The sequence below is a fragment of the Pelodiscus sinensis genome, chromosome 6 (assembly GCF_052426305.1).
Source record: "Pelodiscus sinensis isolate ZL-2025 chromosome 6, ASM5242630v1, whole genome shotgun sequence".
NCBI classification, from domain to species: domain Eukaryota; kingdom Metazoa; phylum Chordata; order Testudines; family Trionychidae; genus Pelodiscus; species Pelodiscus sinensis.
Window position 1 is genome coordinate 71562615 of NC_143057.1, and position 20545 is coordinate 71583159.

General features: G+C 43.1%; 1 protein-coding gene across 5 annotated transcripts in view; it reads right to left on the reverse strand.

Moving 5' to 3' along the window:
- Window positions 1-20545, reverse strand: part of CAST (calpastatin) — a 98814-nt gene that overhangs the window by 69211 nt on the left and 9058 nt on the right. For all 5 annotated transcript variants that reach the window (XM_089779317.1, XM_089779316.1, XM_014571325.4 and 2 more), the window contains exon 3: window positions 6653-6724. In XM_089779317.1, coding sequence (XP_089635443.1) covers window positions 6653-6724 — 72 coding nt within the window. The remainder of the gene's footprint in view (window positions 1-6652; window positions 6725-20545) is intronic.

Genomic DNA, 20545 nt, shown 5'->3' on the forward strand with positions numbered 1-20545 from the left:
GGGGGAGCAAAGCTGCAGAGCACGCGGGCAGCAGGACATCCCAGACGCACCGCGGCTGTCCCGCTGCCGGCGTCCTCTGAGGCTTTGCTCCCCGTCTCCCTGGTCTACTGGTCTCCAGCAGACCAGGGAGACGCGGAGCAAAGCCGCGGAGCACGCGGACAGCGGGACAGCCCACACGCGGCGCGGCTGTCCTGCTGCCGGCGTCCTCCAAGGCTTTGCTCCCCGTCTCCCTGGTCTACTGGTCTCCAGCAGACCAGGGAGACGCGGAGCAAAGCCGCGGAGCACGCGGACAGCGGGACAGCCCAGACGCGGCGCGGCTGTCCTGCTGCCGGCGTCCTCCAAGGCTTTGCTCCCCGTCTCCCTGGTCTGCTGGAGACAGCAGACCAGGGAGATGGGGAGCAAAGACAGCCGCGGTGCGTCTGGGCTGTCCCGCTGCCCGCGTGCTCCACGGCTTTGCTCAGTGTCTCCCTGGTCTGCTGGGGGGGACTCCCCCCCAGCAGACCAGGGAGACGTGGAGCAGCTTTTCTCACCCCGGAGGATGCGGGCGGTGGGACCGCAGCGCATTTTGGTGTCCCGCCGCTCCCGTTTTCCGGGGCGAGAAAAACCCCATTCGTAACTGTGGATCCGACATAAGTCGGATCCGCGTAACTCAAGGACTGCCTGTACAGTCTACAGACAGCACTTCTCAGAACTGTTGATTCAAGCTAATTGCCCTTATTCACCTCATCTGGCCCATTAAATCTGACATCTGAAGATGATAATTTAAACATTAGCATTGCTAAGTATTTTATTGCTTATAAAATTAGCAGTAACAATTCCAATCCACTTCACACAACTATTCAGAGATCGAAAGCCCAAGGTATTTTCGACCCTGTTGTTTCTTGACAGCTTTTAGCTATACAAAAACATACTGAAAATTATAACCTCAAAATGTAACAGCCAAGTGTAATATTGAATTTAATATTAAAAACAATCAAGAACTGTTAATCATTTTCAGGAAATGCTTCCTCTTTTTTAAATTTATTTGAACCTGGCACAGAATTTCTAGTGTGCTGCACAACAAAACTAAAAAGAGCCTGCCAAATTACTTTAGTTCAGCTGACCACAGCAACTACTAAGAAAATTCTAAACAACACTGTTCAGAGTCTTCTCAATTTCATGGGCAGATGTGCAGAAAGTTAGAAGCACCAACACTGAAGCTGCTTTGTACTAAAAAAAAAACAGCACTGCATTGGGCTTTCTTATTAGGAAGTTTACAGTAACGCCAACCCCAGCTGTTCAATCTAATTTTGCAGGGAGAGTGGGGTGGAGAAAGGCTATTTGCCTTCTGGTTTCTTAGTGTTTGGCATACACTTCCATTGTATTTTCAGTCTTTTCCTCACAACCATGAGGATGAGAAGATTCTCATCTACTCACATGAATTCAGGAACTAGGACTTTAGGGAAAAACTCTTAATATTAATATTATGATGGTAAAAACTGCAAAAGGTGGCAGCAATGAGATTCTTCACAAATTAGAGTCTCCATGTTTCTATGCATAATGACAATATACTGCAATGTCAGAAAGCTAATTTTGGTAGAAGAAAGCTTAATTTATGCTAGGGCTACCCCTCTGAGACTTTTTAATTTATGCAGACGCTGGTGTTTTAGGCCTTATACCATTCATCAAGATGTATTTCTTACCTATCGCTGGCTAATAATTTTTTTCAAATCCTGCTTAAGGAAGTTTAAAGGCACTTCTATAAAATACAGAATAGCTTATAGAGCACAGGAATATAGCTGACATTTCTAGGCTGTAGTGATATAAAATATGCTTCATTCATCTACTACTGTTTGAATACTCAGGCCAATTTTAAAATGTGTGCATATCTGGAAGACTATACTGTAGTGTTTTGCAAAAATGAAAACGCATATTTATAAATTATGTATTGCGCACCCTAGCAACCACTTGTAGCTGACTTACAATAGTTAGACTAGCTTCAGAGGGGTAGCCGTGTTAGTCTGTAACAGGAAAAACTTAAAAAACAACAAATAGTCTAGTAGCACCTTAAAGACTAACAAAACATATAGATGGTATCATGAGCTTTCATGGGCAAAACCCATGTTTTGTTAGTCTTTAAGGCACTACTAGACTATTTGTTGTTAAGGTTTTTTTTTTTAATAATTAGACTAGCAACCACAGTAATACAAAATAATCTAACAATGGATTAAAAGGAAATACTCTAAAATATTATGGAAAAATCATTTGAATCAGTGTTTTATGAAGATTACTCAAACATTAAATGTTTGAAGTAAAAATTCTTGAAATTTAGCTACAAGCTACAGACACACAAATTCAGAAGGATAATATAAAAAAATCCCCATCCATTGTTTAATATCCTTGGCTACTTTCATTGATATGTATTCAGCTGAGAATTAATTTGTACTTAAAATATTGACAAAGAAGACATTAAGTAATAGTAATCACACGTTCCTTTATTTTTTTGCAAAAGATAATTATTTACGTGTTTAAGCCTTAGATCTGAACTCACAGGTTATAACTGCAATGAAAAATAATAAAAATGTTTTTTTTATTTAACCCTGAATGCTGGTGTTTGAGGAAAGGCACGTTTAACTAGAGGAGGTAGGTGAGAGATTCTAAAGTGAACCCCTGAGGGATGCCCAGAAGTTGGTCTCACACACATCCCCGAGCTCTGCGCCGATTCCTGTGGCCTGCTCCATCCCTAGCTCCCGCTTCCCCCTTGAGGGCTGCACCCAGCCCCCGCTCACCAGGAGACAGTGAGTGGCATGAGAGTGAGCTGGAGGACCCTAGAGGAACAGGGGGTGGCCATGCAGCCAGTGGCTGGAGGGAAGCAGAGACTATCACTTCAAAGCACCCCTTCTTTCCAGCTACTGGCTGCACGACCACCCTGTGCCCCTCCTGAATTATCCGGCAAGTACTTGCACTGCTCTCCATCACCTATGCCTCTTGCCTGCTCTACAGAGGCTGCGGTGAGCTTTAGTTTGTATGAGTTGATGTTCATAAGTGAGACGTTTGAAACCTGGGGAGTGACTGTGTAACCCACATACCTAGTGTGGTTACTGAGCAATGCAAGTGGTACCTAGAACACAGCAACAGTTAAGATCAAGAGACCTCTACAGCATGGGCCGGGAGTAGGGTTGCCAGGTGTCCAGTATTCTACTGGACAGTCTGGTATTTGTGCTCTTTGTCCAGTAAAAAAAAAAAAAAAAATCAGAGAATACCAGACATGTGCAATGGGCGTGGGTGGGGGGAGGAACTGGAAGGTGGAGCCACGATCGGCGCTAGGAGCCTGTGATTGCGTAGAAGCCTGGCAGGGGCGGGGAGAGTGGCCGGGGCGCTCAGGCTCCCAGCACCGATGGCGGCCCCACCTCCCAACCTGGGACTCCCGGGCTGCGAGGTGGGGCCACAATCACCACTCGGGGCACTTCAGAAGTCTTGCGGGGGTTGGGGGAGTGGCTGGGACTCCCAGCCACTCCCTCCACCCCAGCTAGGCTTCTGAAGCACCCAGAGCAGCGATTGCGGCCCCGCCTCCCAGGTGGGACTCCCAGGCTGAGAGGCGGGGCCGCCATCGGCGCTGGGAGCCTGTGATTGCGCAGAAGCCTGGGGGGGGTGGCTGGGAGTCCGCCCCCGCAAGGCTCCCAGCACCGATAGTGGCCCCGCCCGGTGGCGGTTACAACTGTACCTAGTCAAAGGACTGGAGTGTCTGTCACAGGTTTCTTGGTGCAAGTAGGATAACAGTCCTACCAATGCAAAATAGTGATGCATAGTAGAGAACATTAATCTGCATGAACTTTTCTTCTCCTGAGTTCTTCCACCACTTGCTGTTATACAGCTTTTATGAGATAAAGATTGGGACTTTAAACAAAAAGTCTGGCCTTCAATGGAGAGGACAGTCAGCGAACAGTTAGAGGAAGAGCAAAAAATTATTAGGGATTCAAGAGGCAATAGACTGAGAAACTGAAAGAGCTACATATGTATATTTTAACTTTGCCACAGGAAGGAAGTAGACAAGGCAAGAGTTTACAATACTCAATGGATATAAAACAATTGGGAGGACTAAATGATCATTATTATTGTTGTGCAATGGAATGAAGTTAAGATTGCAAAAGTATAATCTGATAGCGGAAATATTTCCTGTCAGTCACATCAATCAGACACAGAAATTTGAGGGAAAGTGGGGGTAGAAGCTAGAGATATTAGATAGCGAGTAATTGAATAGTGGTAACTATATCAAAATTTAGCGGTTACATGAATATTTGATAGTCCTCAGAGTCAAGGCCAGCCGTCAGTGCACTCCCAACCCCACTCCCAGGGAGCCCCCTGCTATCCAACACTGCCGCCTCTCTATCAGAGAGAATGCAGTGCAGGGTTGCAGCAGCCAGTCTCTGACATTTCTACCACTATCTCACACACACACACACACCTTTGATAAAGAGAGAGGGAGGGAGGAAGAGATGTGTGTAGTTAACAGGATTAACTGATAAGTCCAGGCTTATCAGTTAGGGCACTTCTAAACTACATTTCTCTTTCAAAAGAGGAATGTAAATAAGGCAAATCAAAAGTGCAAATGAAGCACAGATTTAAATATCCTGCGCTTCATTTGCAGATTCGTGTCCAAGCGCTTTCTCAAGGAAGGGTTTTTTAAAAGTGAAAGTGCAGTGTAGATGGGGTTCTTTCGGGAAAAAACGTTTTTTCGAAAAAGCGCTCGGACGTGAATATGCAAATGAAGCGTAGGATATTTAAATCCACACTTCATTTGCACTTTCAATTTGCCTCATTTATATTTCTCTTTCGAAAGAGGAATATAGTCTAGACATAGCCTTAATGACTAGACATAGCCTTAGACATCTACACACTGACATCCCTAATAGAAACACATCATTTGAGATGGTTGAAACCAAGCTAAAAAAATAACTAGTAAGTATTAAAAGGAAGGAACACTTCCTGGGTAGGGAAAAGGTCTCAATAACCTAAGAGAAGTCAGAAGTGAAAAGATCTCAGAGATTCTATAAAGTTAGCAATCCATAAAAATTAAAAATGCGCACACCATATGTTTTAATTTAAAATTTGAAAGACTACTAATGAACTCAATTCAGAGAAATTCTTCGGGTACAAGGCTTTCAGTTGCACAGTAGGTTACAATCTCTTCCCAGCCAATTAGTAAGCCCTGGGAAGTGTCCTGGATCTGCCAAGCTGCCTGAAATCAGTAGTCCTTAAATTCTGTTTCTTAACGTGCCATGAACAGAAATGAAAGGGAAGTTTAAAGGTGATTTTCTATATATTGCTTTGTTTTTGTCATGCTTTAAACTACTAATACTTTTCTCCTGAACACTCTATTGTTTTTCTTAGTACTACATATCTTTATAGTCTAGATTCCAATTTGTAAATCATTCGTTAGCATTGGCCTCTATTTTGACAGTTATAGAGCCGCTGTAGCGGTTCAGTGATCAGATCATTACAATTATTTCTGCTATGATTTTGTCAGATCTCATAGGAACAGGACACACTTGGTGTGCAATTCTGGGTTTCACTCAAGTCAGTGTAAGCTTTGTCATTGACTTTAGTGGGGCCAGGATTTACCCCATAGATGGGAGACTGCCCAAGGAATACTGATGCTGCACAATATGGTTAGGGAGGCATGTCTCTACTCCATACCAGACTAAAGTCCAGCATACTGTTAGTGGCACCGGCATTCTGCCTACATGGGGCCTCAATTCCAGCTCAATAAGAGTATTCTTCACTTCTTGTCTTAAATTGAAATGTTATGGAGTGCTGTTTAATAGCAATTGCTTTCTATCCTAGAGTAGTGGGTGAACTTATATATCCTTTGTCTACCTATTACAGGTGCAATGAGGTTTAATTCCTTGCTTGCACAATGCTCTGAGGTCCTAAAAAAACCAAAAATCTCATATTTACATGCTCTGGAAGTGGAGCTTTTATTTCAGTTAATACAAAGTATATTTAACTCCTAGTGTTTTTATGAGCTACATCAACATTCATGAATTCATAGCTTCAAGAAAATTATGGTAGCCTTTATTTTAATTTTTTAGAACAGATTTCTTAATTCCTGTAAGGACTCCCTTTGACATCAACAGACTTTGGCTCAAGACCTTAATGTATGAGTTGACATTTGTCTGAAGTTAAAAAAAATTGTACCTGAATATAATTTCCAAAATAGATTTATGTATTCAAGCAAATCATTGCATTTCAGTAGACAAAAAGGCAGATCAGTTATGTCAGAATTTGTTGCTGAAAATATGACTACATTTTTGCTTTGGATAACATATACCTGATGCATGCTAAGACAGAGATTCTCAAAATGTCAGAAGATATTTAAGCACCTATTTCATACTGTAATCATTGTGAGTCTGAGACCTAAATGCCCTTGAGGATTTGGGCCTAAACCATAGAGAATCCATAATAAAAACCCAGAAAACTTTAGCATAAACTACTTTTAATTTTACAGATTCAAAAATTTGGAAGAACTATTTTTAAAACTAAACCAAAAAAACTTTTTTGTAAAGGCATCTAGTCAAACTTCCCGCTTATAATGAGGTTTATTATAATGTTCATTGTTACAGTTATTGTTAATGCAATAGTAAGCTTATCATATTTGAAAAATGCAGGTTACCTTGCTGGCAGAAACAGCTCCACTTGTCTGTGTTTGGGGAGGCTGACTGGGACTAGCACTTGCAGGTTTCTTCTGTGAAATAAAAGCAAAAATACAAAAGAGGGAAAAAAAAACCACTGTAAGAAATAAATCATTGGCAAAATACCACATTTAAGAAAGGATTGATGGTTCTGTTTCTTTGTCCATATTATACAAGATACTAACAAGTTAATTTATATTCAGTGTCTGCTTTACAAGTCATCTGAAGCAGTTTTCAGAGCTTTAATTCAGTAATTTAGATCACCAGAGAATCTTTTGAGATGGTTTTCTTAAGAGCAGAACGCTTATTGCAGAATGAATTATTTCACATTATTTCTACAAATCATACATAAATCTATGCAGTAATTACTAAAGTTGAGGTGTTCATTTTGGTTAACAGTGAAACCAAATGTTATCATCAGTATCTCAAGACACTTCAAGAAGAGTAATTCCTTTAAACTTAAATCAAACAATTTGATTTTTTTTATAATTAAAAACAAAGCGCACACACTTTGCAAGCTTGAAAATAAAATAAAACTTGCATCAGCAAGCAACATGCCCTGGATCCTTCACATCATATTTAGATTATTGCACAGAAATTATACTGGGGAAAATTGTCTTCAAAACAAAAAATATATATAGATAAACATCTGTAGAAAAATATTGTGAATGTCACCAAGATAGGTAAACCCTTTCTGTATGTGAACAATGCAGTGCCACAAACAGAGGAGAAATTAAGTGTGCACACAAATAATGAAAGGTTGAACTTTCAAATAAAAAAAAACCCTGTGTATAGAAGATTAAATAAAACTACAGCAAGTAATTAGTTTCTGCATGTCTTCAGTTTCATACCAATGCAACTCCAGCGATAACAATGGAGTTATATTGGTATACAAATGGAGTGACATGAATTTTCAGAAGGAGCAGAAAACCTACTTAGAAACTCTCTCAAGTAAGTGAACTCCTGAGACTTTACTGCAGATTACTTTGGATGATCCCATAAACATAGAAAAACCTACAGTAGTAGGCTCAGAAGCCTGGTAAACAAATTACTATACAAAATGAAGAAACAGCAATATTCAAGTCACTAGGCATGATGGACAGATTAGCAGACTCAAACAGGGATAAAAGGTCTCGTTCATAAAGATTAGTGCAACATCATGTTCTGTCCCTATGACTTTAGTTCCAAAACATAATATGAATGGAGAGAATTTCTCCCAAGCAAACAAAATTTGAAATAAAGATTAAAAGCAGCGTTTCTGTAATTGACCTCCAGTTAGTGAACCAGTGCAAAGGGCCATAATCTATTCTCAGATATATACATGCTACACCATTGAAGTGTGGCTTTGTAGTACATTTTCTGAAATGAGTGTTCAGGAGGAAATTGATGTAATTTCTTCAAATATCTCTAGCTTAGATTCAGAATAATGAGGGGAGGAGGAGGAAAACTGAATTGTGTAATTGAGAAAATACTGGCAAACAAAGTTATATAGGCAATGTTACTGATGGTAAGGGGAAGGAGATACAGCTTACTAGGTTTCTATACAAAAGAAATTATGAAAAGTCCCCCTGCCTTTTTGTATGCCATATAGAACAAATTATCTCATATACTGCAAGATGCTGGACTGGTAGTAGCAACTGATTTTTTTCTGTGCATGTGTGCTTACATGTTAGATATACAGTATATAACAATTTACTTCCTTACCCATACCTAACTATGGGAAAAGACGGAATCTGAATCTCAGCAAGGAGCATAATTTACTTGCAGAACTAAAGTCTACCCATTCAACTTTTAGATAAGTTGTCTTGTCTTTACAGAATGGGAAGTAATTTATTGCTAGGCATGTAGTTGAACTATACTTGCAAAAAAAAGACCTCAAAATGTTAGCTATTTTAAACAAATGTACAGTAAACTTCCGATAATCCGGCACCTTTGGGACCCAGGGGGTGCTGGATTATCAGATATGCCGGGCTATCGGAAGGAGGGGCTATGAGGAGTCTGGGGTGGGAGGGATGCCACCCCAGACCCCTCATAGCCCCCCCCTTCCGATAGTCCAGCTCTGCTCCAGGTGTCCCTGATTCAGCCGCTGCTGAAACTGACCAGCAGCGGCCGAATCGGAGACGCCTGGGGCAGAGCAGCTGGAGTACTGCCGGGTTGGTCCGGTAGCACCGACCCTTGGCGCGAGGAAACCAACCGGGCAGCACCCCAGCTGCTCTTGGGGACGCCTGGGGCAGAGCAGCTGAGGTGCTGCTGGGTTGGTCCCACAGTGCCACTCCTTGGCGCTACTGGACCAACTCGGCAGCACCCCAGCTGCTCTGCCCCAGGCGTCTCCAAGTCAGCCGCTGCTGAAACTGACCAGCGGCTGACTCCAGGAAGCCCGAGGCAGAGCAGTTCTGCCTCGGGCTTCCTGGAGTCAGCTGCTGGTCAGTTTCAGCAGTGGCTGAATCGGGGACACCTGGGGTGCTGCCCGGTAGTTCCCAAAGCCCTGACGGGCAGTGGTAGGGGACCTACCCGGCTGTGCCCCCAGCTGCTCTGCCTCCGACTTCCCCGATTCAGCCGCTGGTCAGTTTTAGCAGCGGCTGAATAGGGGAAGCTGAGGGCAGAGCAGCTCCAATGGTCTGGCTGCCCAGAGCACTTCTGGGTTCCTGATGGTGCCGGACCATCAGGAGTGCCGGACCATCAGATGCCGGACCATCGGAGTTTTACTGTAGTTTCCCAAAGTTAGCATATTCTTGGCTTTCAATCAGATTGTTAAAGCCCTACAACTTCTGCCTATTTCCTCTCACTTGTATCCAGGGGTTGGCTCAAATCACAATTATTTCCACCTGTACAGGAAATTTGCAATACAGAAGGGCGTACAGATCACATGTTTAGAAGCAGCTGGGTAGTCCACCCCAAACACATTTATAGAAGTAGGCACATTGATAATTTTACATTATTATATTCATTGTAGGAGGTATTGCGTCTGGTCAAACTAATGATTTTAGCAAAACAATAATGTTATCACGTTTCTTTCCTATCTCATTCCAAACACAGGCCTTCCTGGTGCATTAGAATCATAGAACTGGAAGGGACCTCGAGAGGTCATCGAGTCCAGCGACCCGCCCTCAAGGCAGGACCAAGCTCCGTCTACACCATCCCTGACAGATGTCTATCTAACCTGTTCTTAAATATCTCCAGAGAGGGAGATTCCACCACCTCCCTTGGCAATTTATTCCAATATTTGACCACCCTGACAGTTAGGAATTTTTTCCTAATGTCCAATCTAAACCTCCCTTGCTGCACTTTAAGCCCATTACTCCTTGTCCTGTCCTCAGAAACCAAGAGGAACAAATTTTCGCCTTCCTCCTTGTGACACCCTTTTAAATATTTGAAAACCGCTATCATGTCCCCCCTTAATCTTCTTTTTTCCAAACTAAACAAGCCCAGTTCATGAAGCCTGGCTTCATAGGTCATGTTCTCTAGACCTTTAATCATTCTTGTCGCTCTTCTCTGTACCCTTTCCAATTTCTCCACATCTTTCTTGAAATGTGGCGCCCAGAACTGGACACAGTACTCCAGCTGAGGCCTAACTAGTGCAGAGTAGAGCGGCAGAATGACTTCACGAGTTTTGCTTACAACACACCTGTTGATACAACCTAGAATCATATTTGCTTTTTTTGCAACAGCATCACACTGTTGACTCATATTCAACTTGTGGTCCATTATGACCCCTAGATCCCTTTCCGCCATGCTCCTTTCTAGACAGTCGCTTCCCATCTTGTATGTATGGAACTGATTGTTCCTTCCTAAGTGGAGCACTTTGCATTTCTCTTTATTAAACTTCATCCTGTTTACCTCTGACCATTTCTCTAACTTGCTAAGGTCATTTTGAATTATATCCCTATCCTCCAAAGAAGTTGCAACCCCACCCAGTTTGGTATCATCTGCAAACTTAATAAGCGTACTCTCTATCCCAATATCTACGTCATTGATGAAGATATTGAACAGTACGGGTCCCAAAACAGACCCTTGCGGAACTCCACTTGTTATCCCTTTCCAGCAGGATTTAGCACCGTTAACAACAACTCTCTGACTACGGTTATCCAGCCAATTATGCACCCACCTTATCGTGGCCCTATCTAAGTTATATTTGCCTAGTTTATCAATAAGAATATCATGCGAGACCTTATCAAATGCCTTACTAAAGTCTAGGTATATGACATCCACCGCTTCTCCCTTATCCACAAGGCTCGTTATCCTATCAAAGAAAGCTATCAGATTAGTTTGGCATGACTTGTTCTTCACAAACCCATGCTGGCTATTCCCTATCACTTTATTACCTTCCAAGTGTTTGCATATGATTTCCTTAATTACCTGCTCCATTATCTTCCCTGGGACAGATGTTAAACTGACCGGTCTGTAGTTTCCTGGGTTGTTCTTATTCCCCTTTTTATAGATGGGCACAATATTTGCCCTTTTCCAGTCTTCTGGAATCTCCCGTCTTCCATGATTTTTCAAAGATCATAGCTAAAGGCTCAGATACCTCCTCTATCAGCTCCTTGAGTATCCTGGGATTCATTTCATCAGGACCTGGTGACTTGCTGACATATAACTTTCCTACGTGATTTTTAACTTGTTCTTTGTGTATCCTATCTTCTAAACTTACTCTGCTTGTATTCACTACGTTAGGCACACAGTTGAGAGGGAGGAAGTGAGGAAAGGAAGGAATGCTAGTTATACCTTACTCCCTTCAGACTATTCCTAGTAGCAGAAGGAAAAGCATTATTTCTGTGACTGTCATAGCCTGCAAAGCTAGAAAAACAGCACTCCTGTGGTGCTCAGCCTGCAAACCATGAAGCTGAGTCAGTCAAAGCTTAGCTTCTTTGTGAAATTAACTAAAATAACTAGAACTAGTGACCAGCGTGTCAGTGAATTTCAGGTGTGGCATACGTCTACTGATAAATGTCTCATCTTCATTAAAGAAGTTAAATAGTTTTAAAAAATCATCACAGAATGTTAATTTCCCCATGTTTTATAAATGTAAGTGAATCCAAAATGCACAGTTTGTCAACATAAGCACAATATTTACTTGCTAGGCTCTTCCCAGTGCAGAAATTCAATAAAATTCGGCTGCTGGAAATACAGATAAATATCCACAACTGCTGCAGCGCACCAGCATAATGTCAGGATGAAATACTTGATGAGAATTGTATCCAGTTTGGTTGTTTATACTGACTATAAACATGAGAAGAGTGCACGAAGATCTTTAATCCTGGCCTTAAATGAGTCTCCAATAACTCCAAGTAATACATCAGCCCGAGACTTTATATAGACAGCTCTCCCCTCTCTGACTGCCCAAGACCTTTGTTTTAAACCAATGGTTTCCAACCTTTTTTATACCCAAGATCACCTTTTAAATGTCAGGGAAAGGCAGAATCCACCACATCCCTTCCCTGAAACCCCATCCCTTCTTTGAGTTCCCACCCTCTCCAAATCTTTCTGTGGACTACCCGTTGCTAATGGAAACTCCCTGTTAATTACATAATTACGCCTGAGCCATTTTGCTAGTGCTGCAGCTGGAGAGAACAGTTTAATTTAAATTATTAAACAGAGTAAGCATTTTAACTTTCTCATGTTAGTTTATCAAACTTCATTTTAAATAAAATAAAATATTTTATGTCCAACACAAAATGTTTTAATGTTTTCTTTATTTATGGCAGGTGTTAGGAATCTTTTTTGGGTCTGGGGTCACTCACCCACAGAAAAATCAGTTGGGGACCACACAATTGAGAAAACCCAATAAAAAAACCTCCCAAAACCCCACCACACCTTCTCCCAAAACACCTCAGTCTTCTGGCACTCCAGCCCCATGGGGTGAGGAGAAGGGACAAGGAAGACTGAGGTTCAGGGCTATAGGCCAGATTTAGTTTTCTGGTGTTCCAAAGTTAGTGGATTTTGTGGCCCCCCCTTAGGCTCTGGGGTGGGATCAAAAATGAGGTGCCTTAATGGGGGGAACAGGGCTCCCAGCGAGTGAGATAGGGATGCAGGATATGGGTGGGAGATGGGGTGCAGGGCGGCGTGAGGAAGGCAAGGTCTGGAAGGGAGTTTGGTGGCAGGAGACCGTGTGGGTGGGGGTACGAGAGGGAGTTTGGGGGCGGAAGAGGGTTGGGGGAGTAACCCACCCCTTCTGCCTCCACATCTCTGTGCCCGGTCCAGACCTTTGCCTGCTGGCTGCAGCTCCAGGGCTGGGGCAGGCAGAACCCAGGGCTGGATCCAGTCCAGCCAGGCAAAGCCAGGCAAAGCCACTGGGAAAGGGACTCCCTGCCCCCACACAGACCCCGTAGGAAGAAGTGCGGTGTGCCATGTGTGCTGGCCACCCAGCCCCAGCTCTGTGGAGCAGGCCCAGCTCTGCCCCCTCCCAGAGCAGGAGGCAAGAGCCACAGATGTGCATTTTCCTCTCCTCTCTCCCCCCGTCCCCACCAGCCGGAAAGTTAACAAAGAGGGGCTGCCACCCAGCCAGCTGGCCATGGAGTTCAGCCCGCTGAGGTTACACAGCGCTCCAGCTGAGCTAGCACAAAGAGGGGCTGCTGCCTGGCCAGCTTGCCACAGCGACTGACTCTTAAGAGATGCCACGATCAACCCGTCAATCGCGATTGACACGTTGGTGTCCGCTGTTTTAAACTGCTGAAACACTATGATCTTATTTTCTATTTGTTCCCATGGCATAAGGAGCCTCGCATTCTAAAACAACTTGTACTAAAGACAGACAGATCAATGCTATTTCTGTCTTTACTTTTCAACTAGTGACTATCTCTCTGCTCTGAAAAGCCAAAATACAAGACGAAAACAATAAAAACAACATATTTTAAGCCTCTACTAAGGGTACATCCACACAGCAATTAAACACACATTACTGGCCCAGGTCTGCTGATATGGGCTTGTGAGGCTTTAAAACTGCTGTGTAGAAGTTTGGACTCAGGTTAGAGTCTAAACTCTGGGAACCTGCAAAGGAGGAAGTGTCCCAGAGCCCAGGCTGCAGCCCAAGTTCAAACATCTACAACATAACAATTGTACAGCTCCACAAAGCCAGAGTTAGCTAACCCCAACAAGCTGAGGCCATGCTGTGGGTCTTTTATTCCAGTGTAGATGTGCCCTTGGTAAAGGAAGTCTGTTATTGTATTGACAGTAGATGTTGTTAGCACAATAATTTACTACTTTAGCCACCAGATGTCACCTAAACTGCAGCACTAATTAGGTAGATTAATATTAACATCCTTCTTAGCTAGATGTGTTAAGTGATCTTATTTACATTTTGATTTTTATTTATATATTATAAAATACCACGTGCCTATATCACTATGTAAAAAACAATCTTCTACTAAAAACCTTAAATTTTTATTATATTTTTAAAAAATGAATGCAATGAAATTAATGGAATTCATAATTTAATTTTCTCAATATTGTATCATCACATTAACAGCACAAAGTAATCTAAATTTCAGTATAAAAAAAATTATGCAATCATTAGGGAAAAATCCTACTCTAACATCTGCATAGCCCACTGACTTGGCGCTTATAAAGCAGGGGTGGGCAAAAAGCCTTCGCAGGCCAGATTCAGCCCACCAAGTGGGTTGATCAAGCCTGCAGAGGCCCTGCTGCTCCCCCGCCCCCAGGCCAATTAGGGCCTGGGAGCGGGGGAAGCACACAAAGTTTCCTCTGCCCTGCCAGGAGCATACGGCACTTACTAGTGCAGCATGCTCCTGACAGGGCGGGAGGAGACTTTGCACGCTCCCCTACCCACAAGCCCTGATTGGCCTAGGAGCAGAAAGGGGCACACGCAAAGTCTCCTCCCACCGCCTGGGGCATGGGCTCCTAGGGGGGCAACCTCTGGGCGGGGGCAAAGGATCCTCCTCCACCCCCAGACCAATCATGATCTGTAGGTGCTGAAGCATCCTGACCTCGCCCCTTCTGCTTGAGGCCCACTTTCAGTGCGACCCGGGGCCACTTCAAAAATTTCTGAAATGGCCCCCAGCAAAAAATTATTGCCCGTCCCTGTTGCCCACTTAAGTAGCAAAGCAGAGACTTTTATAGTCTTCTTAAATAACTCTTATATAAGTGAAATATAATAGAGTTACAAAATCCATTTTGGTATATTAAAGGCACAGATACACCATACAAAGCCTACAAACACTTAAACATACGCATAATTTTACTCATGTAAGTAGCTCCAACTCAACAGGACAACACACATTCATAAAGTTAACCACATGCTTAAGTGTTTACCAGACAAATTGCTTTCAGTCACAGTATGGCTATGCAGATTTGTCAGATAAGGCACATAGTACATTTGATGTTGGTTCTGGAAAGAAATTTAGTGCTATAAGTATCAGTGGAAATACTGACGTTAAGATTTTCAACCTAGCAACTTTAAGGTTAAATGGAATTAAAAAGTGATTTAACTTGTGTCCTTTCAAAAAAAAAAAAAAAAAGAGTATTCCCCAATTTTTCCTCTCTTTAAACTGAACAAAGGAATTAATTAGCTAATTAAAATTAGCAGAAGATTTTTTTCCTTTATGCCATTTTTTCCTGGTGAGAATCCCAGTAGCAGCATGGAGAGTAGGGAATATTAGACACTTTTTTTTTTTGCCACAGGTTCAAGCTCTTCCTCGGGGATTCTCCAGTGTTCCCAGGCCAGCATGTCCTGGGTTGGCTTCAAGGCCTCCACCCAGAAAAGATGTTAAAATATCGGTTAATTGAATAGTCAAGTAACCTCATGAATTCTTATCAGCTAGTTGACTCTGGCCTCACTCCTGAGAAGCCTGCTGTCACTCCGTGCTGCTACCTCTGTATCAGAGACAGCAGAGTGGGATACCAGGCAGGAGCTGGTCCACGAGGAGAGCCAGTTTAAAAAACAGCTCCTGTCAAGGACCAGGTGCTTGTCGCCCCGTGTTTCTGCCTGTGATAAAGAGGCACCAGAGCAAGGTGGCAGCAGCCCGTCTAGGGGGTGTCTGAGCTCCCGGACCCGGCACGAGCTGGAAATATAGAATCATAGAATACGAGAACTAGAAGGGCCCTTCAGAGGTGGAGTCCAGTACCCTATCCTCATAGCAGGACCAAGCACCATCTAGACCATGGGTTCCCAAACTGGGGGGCGTGCCGAAATTCCAGGGGGGGGGCGAGGCAACCCAGCCTCCCCCCCATCAAGTTCTGCTGCCCTGTTCAGTTCCTTTTTTCCTGCTCAACAAGTTTTGCTGCTATTTGTGAGGGTTTTTCAAAAATCAAAAAGGGGGGGGGGAGGGGGGACATGATGCCAAAAAGTTTGGGAACCACTGGTCTAGACCATCCCTGATAGATGTCTATCTAACCTGCTTTTAAATATCTCCACAACCTCCGTAGACAATTTATTCCAGTGTTTAACCACCCAGACAGTTAGGAAGTTTTTCCCTAATGTCCAACTTAAACCTCCCTTGCTGCAGTTTAAGCCCATTGCTTCTAGTCCTATCCTCACAGGCCAAGGAGAAAAATTTTCCTCCTTCCTCCTTGTGACACACTTTTAGATACTTGAAAAAAAATCGCAATCATGTCCCCTCTCAGTCTTCTCCTTTCCAAACTAAACAAGACCAATTCTTTCAGTCTTCCCTCACATCTCATGTTCTCTAGACCTTTAATCATTCTTGTTTCTCTTCTCTGGACCTTCTCCAAATATTCCACATCTTTCTTGAAATGTGGTGCCCAGAACTGGACACAATACTTCAACTGAGGCGCAGAATAGAGCAAAAGAATGAAATGAGCCAGGCTGCCTGCCCACCCAGCTCCTAATGCACTTTAAACGCAAAGCTGCAATGGGGCTAGTTCTGGACCCAACATGAGCCAGGACTGAGCCGGGATGCTGGCCAGCCTGCTAAAAAAAATTTACTGGCCGGGGATGGGGGGGTAGAGATGCATGTAGTCTATAGCATTAACCTATAAGCTTTTGCTTATTGGTTAATCAACTACATTATTATATCCCTACCGTGCTATGGGACATGCTCGGAAGAATCTCCCAAGGAGCACCTTTATCAAATGCCTGCCCATGTCAGCGGACTCTCTCGATACAGAGGAGTAGGGGCTCTACTCTGAGGCCCTCATGAAAAGCTGAACTCCTCCTTAGCAGCTTCTTGTTACAGCAAGTATTTTGTTTAAACTTCTTTAAAACCTAGCAATAGTTTAGACTTTGCATAGCAGAACCTACCCCTTGTGACATACAGTGTCAAACATACAGGACTGCCGTATCATCTGGGGCTTCTGGTTGCTGCTGCAATAAAACCGTGCTGCCTTGCATACATAAGTAGAGCTCAGATACCATGGTGATTGGCAGATGAGATCTTTGGACTGTGGCAGAAGTTTGTTTGATATTTCTTTCTAGATAATTAAATGGATTAATCTTTTCCAAAAAATGTGCAATTTATACAAAGCAAGACAAGTCAAACCAGGTGAATTAACTTTGAACACAGCAGGGGAACCTGAAAAAGTCCATATCCAGATGTTAACCCTGCTATAATACTGAAGATAAGATCTGTTTGCATCAATATAATGAATCACACAATGCAATTCATGTTAATCTGAAATGGAGCAGTGTCAGATTTACATATTTATTTTACACATCCAGATACAAATTTTCTTATCATGATGGTAGGATAAGAAATGGCACTGAATGCTCTAAACAGCCACTGACTTCAATTGGTATTGAGCACGTCTACAGCATCAGACCTTTACAGGGACACTGTCAATTTTAATTTCTTAAAATTCACTACATAGTAAATGAGTTTAACTAGCTTTAAAAGCACTAATCTTTTAATTCTTCTTTAAAAATGTATACAAGGGTTTTCAGTGGAGTTACTCACACCTGACACCTGAGTACACAAGGTCAGAATCAACATTCTGAGGATTATGATTAGAAACTGGAAAGCCAATAACAGACACAATAGACATATCACTTTATCTTGAGTTCCTACCACAATAAAAAACCACTCATTTCCTTCCCCACATGCAACTTTCTAATCATGACACAGATTTTTTTTTTAAAAGAGAATTCCCTGATTAATTTAATGGGAAGATCTCAAAAGACTCTTTGTTACTGGGTATTTGGAATTTACTTCTGAAATATTAATCAAAATGCCTTTTATCCTAAATTTGAGATCAAACAAGTAGGTTACATCTACATAGAGAAGCTATTTCAGGATACCAAAGGCATCCCGAAATAAGTGTTCTGCATCTTAAGAGTGAGCCTTTTATATCAAAATATAAAGGGTTTGCTATTCCGACGTCCCTGTAAACCTCATTGCATAAGGGATAAGGGACCATTTTGAATGTGCAGACAGTGCCAAATTCTGAAATAAGCTATTTCAAAATACAGTAAAACTCCGATGGTCCGGCTCCCATGATGGTCCGGCACCCCTGATGGTCCGGCACCATCAGGAACCCGGAAGTGCTCCGGGCAGCCAGACCATTGAAGCTGCTCTGCCCCCAGCTTCCCCGATACAGCCGCTGCTAAAACTGACCAGCAGCTGAATCGGGGAAGCCGGGGGCAGAGCAGCTTGAGTGCCACCGGGAAGGTCCCGTAGCGCTGCCCCTCGGGGCTGCGGGACCAACCCGGCAGCACCCCAGCTGTCCCCGATTCAGCCGCTGCTGATACTAATCAGCGGCTGACTCCAAGAAGCCCGAGGCAGAGCTGCTCTGCCCCGGGCTTCCTGGAATCAGCCGCTGGTCAGTTTCAGCAGCAGCTGACTTGGGTACACCTGGGACAGAGCAGCTGGGGTGCTGCCGGGTTGGTCCCACAGCCCCGAGGTGCGGCACTGCGGGGACAAACCCGGCAGCCCCCCAGCTGCTCTGCCCCAGGCGTCCCGATTTAGCTGCTGATGCAACTGATCAGCAGCTGACTCCAGGAAGCCCGTATTGAATTAAATGCATTTTTAAAAAAAACATAACCATCTACAAAACATAGCAGAGTAACCGATTGTGACAAATATACAACCACTCTAGGGGATGGCTATATGATCCCAAGGACCTGATTCCGCAAAGTGATCCATGCCACACTCAGCTATAAGTCACTTTACTCACCAATACAGTTGTTCAAAGTTTTTCTTTCTTTCAGTGAAAAATTAACATTTTTTTTTTAACTTTTCTGTCCTATTTTCCCACCGTCTGGCTCTATTCACTATTTTGCTAGATTATGATCTAAAATTTCAGACCAATGAAAAATAATCTAAATACTTTAAAAGTCCAACATACAGCAAGACTAACCAGAAAAGTGCATGTATCTAATCTACTATTTGTCTTTGGATGCAATCCATTTTGCACTAACAGAAGGTACACATTCTGGCCAATCATGTAGGGGTGCATATACAAAGAGGAACAGAATGGGCACACTCCCTCTGTGCCCCCATAGAGCTCTGGAAAGCCCACTGGTTGCACCAGAGACCAAGCAAGTTCCAGGCACTGCAGCTTCCCAACTCCCCTCTCCTTCAAGAAGAGCTGCGGGATTGAGAAAGCTGCAGTGAGCAAAGGTTCTGTCTGGAGGGAAGGGAACATAGAAGCAACATAGGCAGAAGTACAAGTGCTGGTGGGAGAGGGATTGGTGAGACATACCGCACGTCTAATCTACATTCCTCTTTCGAAAGAGGAATGTAAATGAGGCAAATCGAAAGTGCAAACGAAGCACAGATTTAAATATCTTGCACTTCATTTTCATATTCATGTCTGAGCACTTTTTCAAAAAAGGGTTTTTCGAAAGTGAAAGCACAGTCCAAAAAAATGAGAAGTACGGGTTATTTCGAAAAAGGTGTTTTTTTCCCCCGAAAGGACGCCGTCTAGACTGCGCTTTTCACTTTCAAAAAACCCTTTTTCGAAAAAGCGCTCAGACACAAATATGCAAATGAAGCATGGGATATTTAAATCCACACTTCATTTGCACTTTTGATTTGCCTCATTTATATTCCTCTTTCAAAAGAAGAATGTAACTCTAGACATAGCCATAGTGAGGCCTTGTCTCCACTTACTGGAGGATCGATGCTCTGGCATTTGATCTTCTGAGGTTCAATTTAGTGGGTCTAGTAAAAAAATACTACATTGAATGCTGAGGGCGCCCCCATTGACTGTGGTACTCCTCGCTGTTGCAAAGAGTACGGGGAAGTCATGGGGACTATTTCTCCCATTGACCTCCTGCTGTGGGGCCACCCCACAAAATTGATGCAAGGTATGTCAAACCCAGCTATGCAATTCACATAGCTGAAATTGCATATATTGTATCGATTTCTCCACCAGCATAGACCTGGCCTAAGGGAGAGAATAGGTATGGCCTACGCACAGGGAGCAGATGTGGGGAGGCAAAAAATGACACGAAATCAGCACAGCAGATTAGATATCCTTGGATTCTTATACTGGTCTCATCTACTTGTTGTCCCTGCTACCATTAACTTCTTAGCTGCCTGAGATACTATATCTAGCTCAATCACTTCAACCTGTTAAGATACATTAGAAAAAATGTTGGTAAATGAAGAAGAGTCATACACTTGAGCTGCTGGCTAAAACACAGGCAATCACCGCCTAGGGAAGAGTTCAGGGGTAGAATCCTGGCACCACTGAAGTCAGAAGCAAAACTCCAATTGACTTCAGGGGAGTCAGAATTTCACCCTTGAATTTTAAGCTCCAAAGACTCGGGTCTTTTTCCACTTAAAGAACTCTTTGGGGTTTTTAAGTTACTCAGTGTGGTCTTCGAACATTTATGATGTAATCATCCAGCAATATTCTTCTGTTAAAAGAAATCCTTGTAAGATATGGGATCCTAATAAACTCTGATAGAAACCTTATAAAATTAGCAGCAAAGAAACCTATGCTCTTTCCTCATGCTATAT